Here is a 15,207-nt window from a genome sequence, read left to right on the forward strand (position 1 = left end):
TCACAGAATTTCAAGAGAAGTCCAGATTGTGGAGAACACAGAGTTGCAAACAATAAAAGAGAAAATATAAAGGACACATTGCAATGGTCACCAACCATGAGATATGGCTGTTGTATACAGGCTTTAAAGTATTTGTGGACATGCGCGCATGAAGAGGGACTGACAAAAGTGAAGGTTAAGGATCTTTAATGAGACGTGAGCTTGAATACGGAAACAACCTTGCAAGAAAATCAAGCAAATAAAAAGCAAGGTTAGAAAGAGTATAGGGGAGATGCTGTCAAGGCCATATGGCACACACACTGTGTGTGTGTGTGTGTTTGAGTGTGTGTGTACACAAATGTGGACAATCTCTACAGTTCAATGACCTTTGATAGCTTGAACAGTCCTTGGCTGAAGCAAAAGCAATATCTTTATCTTTCATAAATGTCAAGTACCACTCTACACTGTATGATGGTTCCCCGTGTCACAATTTACAAGCATGCTTTAAAAATAATCAAAAATAAAATATAAAGTAATCTCTCTACAGCCATCATCCAAACAGCAGTACTTTTGGAAATGGTTTGTTAAACTAGCAGCTCCTGGAGAAGATAAAAAAATAATAACAGAATGACCATCCATTCTATTTGACATTTGTTATTTATGAAACACTTCAAGGTACCCTATTACCTCTGTCTACCTGTTATCATGTACAGTATGTGCTTTTACAAGGAGACTTAAGTTCTCAAAACTCTTGCCATTTCCATCAAGCAGTACCATCTCAAGTAGTTGCCTGAAGATGGGTATTATTATAGCATGCCAACTGGTTGTGGTCCTTTTTTATGTTTTAGAAATTATGCTACAGCTATGTAAATTTAATACAACTATTACATTTATGTTATTTTCCCCCTTTTGAACACATATTTTAAAGACAATGCTTGGTAGAAGCTTTAATTGTATTCTGGTTTCCATATTTTAACTTTTAAAATACATGCTTTACATGTATATGTGTGTGTGTGTGTGTGTGTGTATGTGTGTATCTCAGTGTAATGTACAACAATGTTGATAAGCTGAGAACAGCTCAGAGTAGAAAAATGTCTTTTACGTATCTGAAGGTTCAGTTAGGCTGGCACATCACAGATAAATGTGTGTGCGCAGGCAAATTCAAGAGGGAGAAAAGGAGCGACGGAAGCATATTTTAGTTGGAAATAACAAAAGAAATCAAACTGTCCATAAAGTTAAAATTGCCTTTTTGAGCCTTTTCATAGAAATGACTTCCCATGAACAATATACTTTTTAATTGTAACCGTTGTAGCCGAATGCGTGTTTGAATATAATAATGACGTTCAAATGCAGTTTAATGGTGACTAGAAAAGAAGTGGTGGGAAAATAAAAGTCAGATTCACCCACTGCCTCCCATTAAAGCAATTGCTAATATCTTTTGAAGAGTACAACACAAGTTCACCGCCATCTCAAGTTGTCAGTTTGAGTCTGAGGTCTGAATGGAGATTGCTGGCTGAAGCTCTCTGGAGGCAGACAGTAACTTTATGGCTGAGAGTGAAAAAAAGCCACTGAATTGAAGAAAGTGAGGTGAACAGTGGGCAAAGATGAAAGCTGCAGCTAAAGTGGCACGACTTGCATTTCTGTAGCTTGGAGCCTGTATGGTTTAACAGGATGTTGTTGAACCCGTGTGTGTGTATGTGTGTGTGCTGTTAGCAGTTTCTGTGTGGAGGAGAAGTAACGTATATCTGTCGTCATGTGCAGTCACCCGCCTTCATCTGCACTTAACTTCTCATTAGGGGCTCATGTGACATATGGCGAGAACCTGTGACCAACTAGGCATGGTATATGGCGGATACTAGCAGGGTGGGGGTAGCGGGTGGGGGTGTACCGGAAGGATGGAGGTGGAGTTGTTTGTGTGACTTGTTGTCACTTGTCAGATACCGTGGCCACTAGCCTTGAGATACTTGGCTGTTGTCTGAGAGTGCTTTATCATCTTGATAAATGCAGCCTTGGAGCAGTGCACTATCAGCATGCTCAGAGGCATGAGACACACTCTGACTAATGAAAAGAGAAGGTCAAGGAGAGGGAGGGGTGTACGGCAAGAGGAAGAGGAGGAATGGTGAAGAGAGATGTGAGTGTAAACGGTATTGAACAACATGTCACACTCTTCATAAAAGGTTTGTGCGTGAGAGAGTCGGAACGGTAATGTTCTAGCGTTGAATGAGTCCTCATGTGTGTGCTTCTGCCTTAGCATCCTTGTGTGCTTCCCTCCAAATGAACAATTGGGTACTTAGTGGTCTTCAAGCCCAGCACGTAAGGAAAAACTACACCTTAACGCGTGAGTTGGCAAATGCAAACAGAATATCGTTATCGGGGTAAAATAGTTCCTTTCTGGACCCTTTTCAAATCACTCACTGCACCATATCTCTGCCACTATGGTTCTAATTACATTTGACAAGAGGGGTTACATTAATTTTCTTGTACCTATATTGCATGAGACACATTCCTTCTATCTTGAATGTTATTACAGCAGGTGAGGAGAATTTCTAGTGCACGGTTAATTTTGGAGTCATCAAAGTGACAGCGCTGAGCTTGGGAATCCTTTCAGGCTCATTACCATAGTCTGCTGAATCTATTGACAGGGCCCTGCATGACTGGGCAGACGCTGCTCCGGCCCAGTCGTCAGGCAGAAGCAATGATCGAGGGGTTAACAGATGTCGCTCCGTCTTTGGGGGTCACATCCAATCTATTTCCACTGTCGGGACTCAGTCCAAGCAGAGTATGCACAGCGACGGTTCACGCTGGTTCCGTGGAGTTTGGTGAGGAAACAAGAAAATAAACAGCTAAGAGAAATGTGTCCACCTATAAAAAGCTACAAGTTACAAATGCACAAGAAGATTTTTGAATTTCAGACTTTCTTGTCAAGGGTCAGATGTACCTTGATATAACTCCCTTCCCCCTTGCTCCTATAAAAAAATGTAAAAAAAAATAAATAAAAAAAATAAATAAAATAAATATATACAAAAATATATTTTTCTTGCACAGCTGACTTTCTCAGAAAGAGCCAGTACATAGTGGAGTGTGCAATTATCTGAGCTATTCAAGGAGGAAGTGCACAACAAAAAGGGAATGGGGATGTGGGGGTCATAAGCTGCAGAATACTCCAAACTGCAGTGAAGTATTTACGCCATATACATGCATAAGCTTGTTAAGAAGAAACACGATATTTGTGGGGAAACTGATCACTGTATCAGGTAGACCAGGATGTAAACTGAGTGCAAGTTAAGCAATAAATTAAACACAAAACTGAATTGTTTATGTCTTCTTTTTTTTTCTTTCTTAAGTGGGTGTTATTTAGCATGCAAATACGCTCTTGGTCTTGATGAATGGGTGTCAGAACTGAGTATGGTAGCAATTTGTGCCAACTCAACATAGCAATTATCGACAATTCTCTAATAAACTAGACGTAGCATTTCACATCACAACATAATGAAATTGGCTACTTTCCTCACTGGGCAGCATCATCATTCCTAGAAAAAAAATAGTCTATTAAATACTGTATGTAGAAGCTAGGAAGAAAAATGGTTTAATCCAGAAAGAGGTCAGAGGTCCATTGGAGGTAAGACGGGAACAGAATGAGTCGATTCTGTTTCGTATTAGTTTGCCTCTCAGCATCGGGGATATGGATTATATGCTTCAAACTCTCAGCCTGTTTATGCTGCTCTGCTGCTGCTGTTTGTTTACACAGTGAGGTGAAATTTTCACAGATTGTCACGAAAGGGTGTGTCATTAAACTGTCATTAAATTTTATTTACAGCTACAGCATCGAGCTATTATATAAAGAATATGCAGCACATTTATATTTGTCAGCAGCAGCATTCTAAGTAAAATTAGGGAATTTAATTAATTTCTACTTTTTCTTGTTTATTCCAAAAGTTAGTGCAAAATCACCCCTAAAAAAACCCTTAAAAATAAATAAATGAATAAAATTCTCTGCTGTGATTGAACTGTATCGACTTCCCCCTCCTCACCAAAAAATCCAAAATACATGTTTCAGCAATCATTAAAATAAAAAAAATGCTCTTAGAGAAAATCAATACTTGTCCCTGAAAATCTTGAGCAGACAAAACGCACAACACTACGGGCTGTTCAAACCTCTTTGAATGTTTCTGTGGCTAAATAATTAACGGTTCTTCTGTTGTAATGCTACATATTTTTTTCTCCTGAAACTCCTAGAAATGCTCAAATCCATAACGACTTCGGAGAAACGCGGTCGAACAACAAACACAATCATCCAAGGCTCCACTTGCGTCAGCAATGTGCTGCTAACTGTGCTGATTCAGGTATAAATATTATTTTCCACTCAAAGTCTGACATTATCCCTCAGTTACAGAGCCGAAATCTCTCCCATTTCCAGCAGCTGACATCTGATTGGCATTGCCCGATTCAATACAAATTGCAGTAAATAACAGTGAGCAGATTTCAGGACAGCACTATAATTGCAATTGTTGGCTGAAAGGGGTCAGAATGCTGAACTGTGAATGTAATGCATGGAGATTAGCCCCGCATGCATTTGTGAGTCCTGTTACTGTGATGTTGTTGCTGCCTATGACTGTAACATGGGCTGTAATTTGTAGGTTGTAATGCTGCGTGGGTAGATACTCATTGATAGCATTTGGCACACAGCCTTGCTTGGATGAAGCACTTAGCCAAGCCAGTCAATCTAAATATCACAGCCAGTGCTCTGAGTCAATAGGAGTGTGTTTGTCAGCTGAACATGAGGTATAATAATCAGTCAGTCTTTAGCCATCTAATGAACAGTCATCATAAGATGTTTTTACATAATCCTGCCATCTAAGATTACCTTAGTGCTTGTAAAAGCTCGCTGACGATTTGTGCCTCATTACCTTGGGACATTGGTCATTTCATTTCAAGGGTCTGATTTTCATTAACTGCTCTGCCCCCCTACCCATTAGCAGAATGAAAGCTCGGCTGCGACCATCTGGCTGCCAACTAGACCTCAGGGCTGCTTTATGGCTCCATTGAGCTTCACTAAAGGGAAAGTTGCACTATTAGAGCCTATTCTGCAGCAGGCCAGCGGGAGGACGGGAGAGATGCAAGGACAGTGTCCCATGCTTGGGGGATATAGAGGGGAAGCAGAGATAAATTTAGAAGAAAATGAGAGAGATGTCGGTGCTTAAATAGAGGAGGAAGTGAGAGGCAAACGGAGGCAAAGTCATATAAAACCTGGAAGAAAAGCCGACCAAAGAGGGGGAAAAAAGAAGAAAAGGACAGTCCAAAATGAGCCGGCGTGTAATGACGATGACACGCATGACATTTGTGAAATAAATTGTCTGTTTATTCCCAGCAGTTGAGTCAGAGCGGTGTGACAGAAAAGTGAGACGACTAATGATAACACACTCTGGTTAATTTAAGATGCTGCATGTGTACAGCTCAAAGGACTGCTGTACCTTTTATTGCCTCCACTGCAAACAAAAAAAAGAACACAAAATTTATTTTTAGAAGAAATGGTCTTGTTTTTAAAAACAAACAAACAAATGCCCATTATTTATATTATTTTAGCATCTCCAATAAAACTGACCTTGGTTCTCCCCCAGTACCTTTATGATCCCACCCTCAACCCCATCTCTATTCATGCCTTAAAACTGCATTTATTTTGATGCCGTTTTACTGCGTTCTTGCACAGCAGACAGCCCGTGAATGCATGTCACCCTCCCGTGCCTTCCTCCGTTGAGGTGACAATAGAACTACGCAGAATACCATCCTGAGGACGAGCATGTGCATGTTGTTTATTTTTACTGCGTAGACTTCTGAACCATTCGTGAATTTTAGCCATTCCTGTCCGCGCATGACTCACATGCCCGCGTTCTGTTCGTCAAGTCAGAAGTTACTGACTGGATGAACAGAATGTGGGCACACAGCAATTATTTTACTGGCTAAATTAAGCCCTTTGATATAGCAGGCAGAAATTATAATAATAAAATGGCCTAGATAACTAAAGGGGGTGTAATGATAAGCATAGTAGATACTATCTACAAATGCTTTTTGAAAGGTTAGCTGTCATAAGAAGAAAGCATATTTCAACAAGCTTATCTAACTAGTCATTTTAGAATAATCCTCTTTGTCACACTTGGACTGTAAATTAGATTACTGATGAATGAAACCATAGTTTATGGTAATTACTTTGCTAAATAAGAATCTGTGATGGCTGGCCTTACTCTGCACTCATTCAAAGTCATGTGGTCTTGTCCCATGTTCAGAATCAGAGGTCAGAAGTCACATAAAAGCAGCTCTTAATGCTCCTATGACTTTGGCATCTTGCTCCAGTTTAGCATCTTCTTACCTGCACACAGACTAAAGTTAAGTTTTCCCAAAGAATTGTTCATTACATTCTTGCTCTGGGTTTTTCCCAACACAATGACAAGTTAAGTAACCCCGGTAACCAATTTAGCACCCCACTTTATCCATTAAAAAGTTAAAGTCTCTTGCCAGAAGTAGGTAGGCTGACATCATTGGCAAATACTTACAGCCCCGAGACATAAACTATAGCTGGATAAGAGAGGGGAAAAAAAGTGACCTAAGGGACTCAGAGCATGGCATAGTTATTTCCAGCACCTGAGGAACGTCTCACCTCAGGGCTTGTCATGCACAGCAGGGTCTAAGCTTTACAGGGAATTGGACTGGAAAAAAAAATCCACTCAGCTCCAGTCTTGACTCCTGTGGGCACAAAAACTAGTCAGGGAAGCGTATGCTGAAATTAGGGTAAGAAAAAGAAAAGCAATGTATTTCAGCAAGTGCAGGGTGGAATACAAGTGTAAACTGACCAGCGAATTGAAGCTCAAGATTCACACAGAAGGCTTTTTTTTTTTAAAGATAGTGTACATGTACCTCTCAGTAATCTGCACTCTATCTTCATTCTTGACTCACCACAGAGTCTTTGGAGGCAGGACATTTACAGAGGTTCTGGGTGTCCAAAACCAAATAGAATGAGTTGCAAATAGCTTTAAAATATGAGTTTACACGTGCACGTTATCTGCTGTTTATACATAAGTTAGTGAATTTATAGAAGGAAAACAACAACAACAACAGCAGAAGTCTGAGAATAAGTCAAGTATTATGTCTGGTATAGGCTATCCTAAAAATGCCATCTTTATATATTCTTGTTGAACCTGAACGTGGCTATTGTGATGATTAAAAGGAAGGCTGTTAAAAAGAAAAACATCATCACAAGAAGCTCCAAAGACCGAAAGAACGACTTCAATGAAAACGCACTGAGCTCAGTTATTCCTCTTCCTCCAGCTAACTTTGAGGCTGTTCCATCAGCAGACGCTAGGAGCTGTCCGCGGTGCTGAATCCTCGGCTTCCTTTTTCTCTCCCCCCTTCCTCTCCATGTGCCGATAGCTCACACAGCCAGCAATCCGCTTACTGAGCGTCCAAATTAAAGAGGGACCTCCGCATTTCACTTGATTATTCTCGACGGTCTTCAGTCGGCGAATTATTGAGGAAGTGCGAGAGCATTCCGCGAGCCTTTGTTTAAAGTCCTCGCCTTGCTTGTTTTTATTCTTTTTTTGTTTTTCCTCCCCTGGAAGTATTCTTCTTCTTCTTAACACAAGGACGTGCTCCGTAGATACGCGAAGAGCGACCTCGACTTTAGTAGACATGTGCGTGAAACAAGGCTGCCAATTTCAGACCCTCTGCACGGTTTTGCTTCTCGCCGCCGCCGTGGCCGAAATCCACGGGCAAGGTAAGAACTTGCGTCTTGGTGCTTTTGTACTTTTCTGGAATTTTAGTTTTTTTTTACCCCTCCTTTCCTCCGGCTAAAAAGCGAAGGCAGAGCTTAATGACACCGGGCTCACGATTCTCAGATCTACAAGTGTGATACAAGTGTTAATGTTTCCAGAATGACTCGTTATCATTGTTAAGTTTATGACGTACTGTACTACAGCACTGCTGGGGCTAAAAGTTGCGAGAGGATAGTCCTGTTTGTTTTCTCTATTGTACACTGTAAACTACCGAAAGAAGGAAGTGGAATCTGAATTTAAAGCGAGAGGCAAATAAATGAAACCCAACAGTTGCAAACAAAGCGTGGTCAATTAGAAGTTATGGCGCATCACTGGAGAAATGCGTTTAACAGTTTGTTACATAACAATAGGCTGTCCAGCTCAACTTACACAAAATGGCTTTAATTTGTTCTAACGAGACACACACACATCCACGTGGCCACATAAATAGCATGGAAACAGCCTCTCTCCCCAGCTCAACCAACCACCACTACCACCACCAGGCAAGAGGAAAACTAAATAAGACAATCAGAAACTAAACACCAATAAATATGAACCTGAACCTAATGATCAATTTTCCAGCGGGATGTTTATTCGGTGGGAGTAAGCAGTCAGGAAGCGACTTGTTTGGGCGCTGAGGTCTGTGTGACAGACGGTGCTCGGTAATAAGACTCTAATCCTTGGGAATTGCTGAAGATTATTGACCAAGCTGTTTGACACAGATGAGTGCTTGTGGGAAGCTGCAACGGATTCATGCACAGTGGCCTTGTCCTAATTATTTCTCTAGTGTGGGCCTGCCCTCTCATCATCTATGCTTTCTGCTGGACACTATCTGTGTTTCTGCTTGTCTGCACAGCTTTACTGTCACCCCCCCTTTGTCTCTCTCTCACACACCCCTCTTTTGTGGAAATGATGCATATCTATTATTGTTCAAGTAACTGGATATGGACAAGAGCCACCACAGAAATAGTGAATGTTGAGTTTGCAACTCACAAAAAACACAAGACGAAACAAATGCATATGAGTTTATTATAAAACTAAGATTTCTGGATGTTATTTTGCCATTTTTATCCAATGCGAGCAACATGTAAAGTTCAAACAGATGCCGGCAAATCGAATGCCCCTGTCCATCCTCTTGTGATGAAGCCTTTTATGAAAGGTGCCTGTTTGGTGCTGAAAACGAACACATTCACGAGCAAATAGTGATTACTAAACAATGCAATAACTGCGAGAGTGAATTCATACTGCCTGGGCTGGTTCAGTCATTACATCTCAGCCCTTTGAAAACTGAGCTGCAATTCCACACCAGTGCCTGAAGCAATATTTTACACCATCAACAAAACATCAACTGATTGAATATCTAGTGGGAGAAAGGTGTGCTGTACGGGACAGCATAGACCTTTTATGATTTTTATATAATAAGAGTTCAAATCCGGATCTTTTCGATACACCTGAAATACATTTAGAGCGTTTAAATCTTAATTAGCATGTGAATAAATACACAGTCAGTGGTGGAGCACAGAACAATGCCGCTTTGAAAGATGTGTGAATTTTTGACTGTTTTCGGATTCATGATTGCACAGATCCCAGGCACACACCTGCTCTATTCGCCCGCTGCTCGAAACTCTAGGGAGAGTGAGAAATGCAGGGTGCATTATTTTTAGAGCAAAATAAAATTTAACCGCTTCCATTAGCTGCTGTTGCTTACCCAGCAAATGTTCACACTGTAGTAAACTCTCCAAGGTGGGGCATATCAATTTTTAATTCTTGAAAGTTGCCATTATCAGGAGTTTTGAATGCGCACTCAGTTACAGGAATGATTAACTTTGTAGTTTTGAAGAGGTCCCAATCTCTCATTTGTGCTATGACTTGTTATTGTGAACTTGATTAATTTACCTTGCAGGGGGAACACGAAAACAACCATTCATTTTGTTGTCAAGTTTTTTTGGAACCGTGCCATTATTTTCTCACCTGAACTGGATTTCTTTTCTGTTTTTCCAAGAGAAAAATCAGTCTCGGGTATTTCATTTAATTTATGATTTTTGCTTGACTCTAATGTTTCAGTCAGTAGACGTAAAGATTGTAAAGATGTATAAAAGACTCTTAATAATAATTACAGTATCAGTCCAAAGATATTTGTGCTGGCCTTCGAACAGCACTCAAATCATCCACCTACATATGTTACTTTGCAAAAGAATAACTCAGCCTTTTATTTTGTCACATTAATAAGGAGTGATTTGCAGAGAGAGACAGAGGGAGGAACGCTAAAATTCGGACCAGAACCTCCCAGCTAATAAAAGCACCATTACCTGCAAAAACAACGAGGAAAGACTTTCCGTACAGCCCCTGTATATATCTTATGCTTTTAATTAGGCACTTACTTTTAGTTTGTCCTCAAACATCTGCAGGAGTTCTGTGTGTACTCTGCATGGTTTCGTTACACTTACATATACACTTAGAAACCCATGCTTACATTTTCTTCATCTTAAACACAGACAATCCGACACTGTGTTACAAAAAAGTCTCACTTCATAAATAGACAAGCAGAAAAAAAATCTGTGAATCATATTGAATATAATTAAAATGCCATTTATGGGTTGCAATTTAAACATACTTTATAAACTACTGCATATGTGTTGTGAGAACAATACAAGAAGCAGCATTTTTCATCATATTTGTTGTCAAAGAGTAACAAGCCCTATGCAGTGCTCACTTACACTCTCTGCAGGATTTTGATTGCCTTAATACACAAGTCTGCTGGTCTGACTTGGATAGACAACAAGAAGGTAACAGCTTGAACTTTTATTCAGTGACAAATCAAATTTACCCTCCGATCGACAACGCGTTCTAGCGCTGGGTCAAATCTCATTGTAGGCCATGCAAGAAATGCTAGAGGAGTGCACTGCATACAAAGTCTAAGCAGCCGGAGAAAGAAGCCCACATGTGTCAACCTCCTTTATCTACTTTTTAAAAAAGCCAGTCTGCTAAATCAAAATATACTAAAAAAGCATATTGTATTTCGACTTGTTACAAAGTCATTACCAACAAAAACAAAGCAATAACTGAATTTTCTTCCGAGAGTATTCAAACAAGTATGCCTAATAAGATGCCAGCAGATGTTAAATAGCTCATTGTGCAGTCATTTAGTGTGCAAAGTTTCTGTTGGCCCTGGTGTGAAACTTAAAGTGTTACACAATTTAATGACATTCAGCTGAGCCTATTATCTTTATGCATGCACATTATCCCTGCCTGTTAATAATGATCTGTAGTGATCTGGGAGTTGTAGGAGATGTGTTTTATGTATTCATGAGTTCATTAAATCAGTGCCGATCTCCTCCTGGCAGACAGAACTCTCATTGACACACCGCTGTTGATTTTAAGAATGTATGTTGAATTCTGTAAATCTTTGTTGTTTGAAAATATAATATTAAGTGTCACAAATCCTGTTGATAAAACAGTCGTAGGCTGATAATAATATTATTCACTTTACGGGAGATTAGATAATGTAAAGCAACAATTTTACATCAACACCACTAACATTTACCCTGCTGTAGTCCCTAAAACTGATGTGAGTTATAAATGAAAATGTCTTTATTTGGTCTTAATAATGGATGAGATGCATATTAAAACCACTGCCAGATACCAAAATGTTGGACTCACGGGAAGGATGAAACACGTTTCCGTGCTTATGCTTTTGTGCTGACACCTGTTACCACTACAGCACAATGAAGCGCCTTTCATTTCAAGCAGGGGTTTTTTGTATGCACATTCAACTCGGTGGCAATTCTTCCTGTTTGTCATACTAATGGTACAGGTTACAGAACAAGCTTTCTGTCTTCCATTGTTGTATGTGTTGTTCTCATTCACATATTCACACAGTTTGCCAAGATCACAGTTATAAGGAGGCATAATTCTGCCTTTGGGTAGATTGCTGCTACGAGCGGAAAAAAATCAGAACATCCTATAATTCCAGGGGAGGTAACAGAAATCATTCAACACCTGTTTGTTGGATTGCCAGTTATTAACTTCATCAAGGGCTATTCAGCATCTGTGTGCTGTCATAATTAGTTTAACTTTCCCAAGGCCTGTCAATGGTAAATGAGAGTCATTATGCCAGAATGCCCCTCTTCAAGGCTTGGCGCCTGCTTGCCTGCCTCAGTCCCTCTCTGTGCCTGTCTCAGTCTCTTTCACTGCCTCCTAGGTGGAGCTCACAGCTTGGCTGAATGCGACTCATTTTCAACTCTTCATGTGCAAATGCCTTTCTCGCTCTGTGAGAATGTTCTATGCATCCTAATTTGACTCATTGCCTCATATATTTTCTTCCTCAAAAAGTGTGGAGCTTTATTTGTGAAAGGCAAATGGCTATTTTTGGAAGGATTTTTATTTTTTTTTGGGATTTCATCACTGTATTGCTGGGCTTCTTCTCTAACAGTTGGAGACTCATTTATAAAAATGCACTCAGATTTATACTTGTCTTAAGATCATTCCTGGTAGCGTGCTCATGTTTGATTCATGAAAGATGCTGAGCATAAAAAAACCCCAAACCAAAAAACATTGGTTAAGCAGGTTTATGAATCGATAAATCTCAATCAACTTAAAGTGACAACAGCTGTCTTGCGATTTTTCCTGATGTAATGCCTGCACAAATAAGGGTTTAGTGTGAAACAGCCATAAACCAAAACAGAAAAAAGAACTTCACGGAAGATGAGATTACAGCAATGGCAGAGGTAACGCTAGGTAACACATATTATTCAGTGGATTAAGTCGTGGGGTGACAAACAAAGCATAACACGCGGCTTGAGAGTCTGTCTTTGGTGTAGTGAATGGGTAGAAACACAAAACCGTGACTGATGTCTGTATGAGAATGAAAGAATGAAAGACAGATACATAATCTTGACTTCAATGAAAGGGATGAGAGAGAAGTTCATCTGTTTAATTTGTCCTTAAGATCAAAACTGATTGTTAGATTGTTTAAATGAGGCCTTTCATATAGCGTGACTAACACTTCAAATCTAGATGAAAACTGTGTAAATGACTGGACATGTTTTTAACTGCCCAGCTTCTTGTTATTGTGTGGTTAACACACATTAGGCCAGGTTCTATTAATACTAAAAAGATTGGATTGGACTAATCTGTTCTAAATCTTAACCTGTGTAAAGCAATACGGTGGCACTAATGTGTTAGCTAAGAAAACAAATGTTGTCTGCCATACATTCACACTCACGTGTGTGTGTGTGTGAGAGTGAGTGTGTGTTTTGCTTTAATAATCATCAGCACTCACATACACCAGTTGTCACTTGGCCATTAAACAATTTAGCAACAGAACCAGTGCAGTTCAAGCACTGAGCAAAGCCGCTCTTTAGTCCTGTACAAGGAAATTAGCATTTACACACTAGCATGCTAAAAGAATACAGGCATAGTATTTACCAATTATGATTTATGCAATGCAATTTGATTTATCTATCTACATTACACAAAAAAATCAGCCCAAATTTAGTTACATGTAAATTTTCCATGTGATTTTGTTACATAAGTACAATGAATATATTAAAATGATTAATTTAATTGCATCTGGTCGAATGAAATTCTATCTATCATTTAAAATCATCATAAAATCTATCTATCTATCTATCTATCTATCTATCTATCTATCTATCTATCTATCTATCTATCTATCTATCTATCTATCTATCTATCTATCTATCTATCTATCTATCTATCTATCTATCTAAGTAGTTATTTATCTACTAATTGTACATTACTAACCCACTATTTTCACGCATACAGCATTACAGCATTACAGCATTACAGCTAACAGCAGCTGATTTCATTTCAGCCCCAATCAGATGCAATCTATCTATGTCTATATTTTAGAGAGAAGACTGGCTTTTTTGCTGATAGCGTTTCACAGTCTGTTTGTTTAATCAGCCTGACAGTTTGGATAGACCTGAAATGGGTTCCTGCATCTAGATAATTATGTGAGAGTTTTTTTTTTCTTAACACAATCACCTCTTAAGAGATTTCAGGTAACATTTTTACAGTGAAATTGTCAACACGTACCCTCAGCAAAGTAGTAGATGATTTGGGCAGGACCCTGCAGGAAACCATACGGAGCTAATTTGGGGAAGGGGGACCCATGTCTAATTTATATCAAGTGAATAATAGTGCCCCTGTAGCAAAACTCTAAATGAAGAGATGTCGACCACTTTGTCAAGGCACTACATCGAAGGCTTACTTTGTACCTGTTTTGCCTTTGGCCTTGTGCCTTATCGATTTCGCCAGTTGTACACTGGGGGGTGGGGGTGGGGTGGATCGGTGAGCGCAATAGCAATAGCAACCACCAGGCCAAGCCTCCTTTCTGCACCTTTTTACGCTCTGCCTGGCTGTGTACACACCTCCCTAATCAGGACTGGCGTGTTTTGCGGCTGCAGTGGGGATGGCTCTCCGAAACGATTAGGCCTGGGGACAGCTCCAGCTCTCTTCCCCTCTTCTCCACGCCAGATCCCATCTAGAAAGCATTTCATCTGTGGCAGTGGAAAGGCTTATGTAGGGTCGGAGAGTGCTGTGTGGAAAGCAGCAGCTAATAGGCTGTGTAATGTGTTTGGGGGAGTAGTTTTAGTATTCACAGTTAGTGCTGACCTCTGGCAGGCTGAGCCACCCCCACAGTAATTTCCTATGAAAAGATGTAATTGAATTCATCAGGATGAGTAAACATATTAGAAGGAGCGGAGAAAGATAACAATGTTGTGGATAGATCCAGGAAGAGGATAGTTGCTCACCAAGTAATTGAAAATAGTCAAAGACAAACACAAGCAAAGAAAGTGTGCAGGACATTGGGAAAAGTTACTGCATTGACCGTAGGGAATGGATTTGATTGTATTTTTACCTCTCTGTCATTTTAAGCACAAATACTCTCAACTGCCATTATAAGCTCACCCAAGCAGTTTTCCAGTGGAAATAACATCCATCAGTTTGAATCGCTGAGTGCTATAAAGTATCGCAGCAATGCATACATTTTAAAAATTTTATATGCGTGGTGACATCTCCAATACAGACAACACGGAGGAAAGGGCCACATTTTGACTGTAAGCCTTTTGAGATATATTGAAGTCGTGTCCCAGAGGACCTTGTGTATAATTTACAGGTTCTAACATCGACCGGCATCTTCAAGATATCGAACATTTTCGGTCCAAACTGCTGCTTGGTGGTCAGGCAATTGGTTGTCAGTTATAAGGCAGTCATCTGCCTCTGGTTCTCTCTTGGTGATTGTGGTCGCTCTCATCTGTCAGAGCGGTAAGGCAGTTTTTAAAAAGAATACTCACCCTTAAAAATGGATTACTTAGCAGGGAACAGCCGGTGCTCTGTTAGACCATGTCATTGATTGCTGGACTATACTGTAGCCCTTAGCTGCAAAAACAGGTTTGTG

The 15,207-nt window shown here is 39.9% G+C and overlaps 1 protein-coding gene across 2 annotated transcripts in view; it reads left to right on the forward strand.

Annotated features, from left to right (window-relative positions):
* Positions 1–7,326: 7,326 nt before the first annotated feature.
* Positions 7,327–15,207, forward strand: part of LOC146509563 (seizure protein 6 homolog) — a 93,693-nt gene continuing 85,812 nt past the window's right edge. The window contains exon 1 of one of the 2 annotated variants that reach the window (XM_085174343.1): positions 7,327–7,744. In XM_085174343.1, coding sequence (XP_085030469.1) covers positions 7,660–7,744 — 85 coding nt within the window. In that variant the 5' untranslated portion in view covers positions 7,327–7,659. The remainder of the gene's footprint in view (positions 7,745–15,207) is intronic. The other variant, XM_085174344.1, reaches the window with a different exon arrangement.

The sequence above is a fragment of the Neolamprologus multifasciatus genome, chromosome 10 (assembly GCF_963576455.1).
Source record: "Neolamprologus multifasciatus chromosome 10, fNeoMul1.2, whole genome shotgun sequence".
Taxonomy (NCBI): Eukaryota; Metazoa; Chordata; class Actinopteri; order Cichliformes; family Cichlidae; genus Neolamprologus; species Neolamprologus multifasciatus.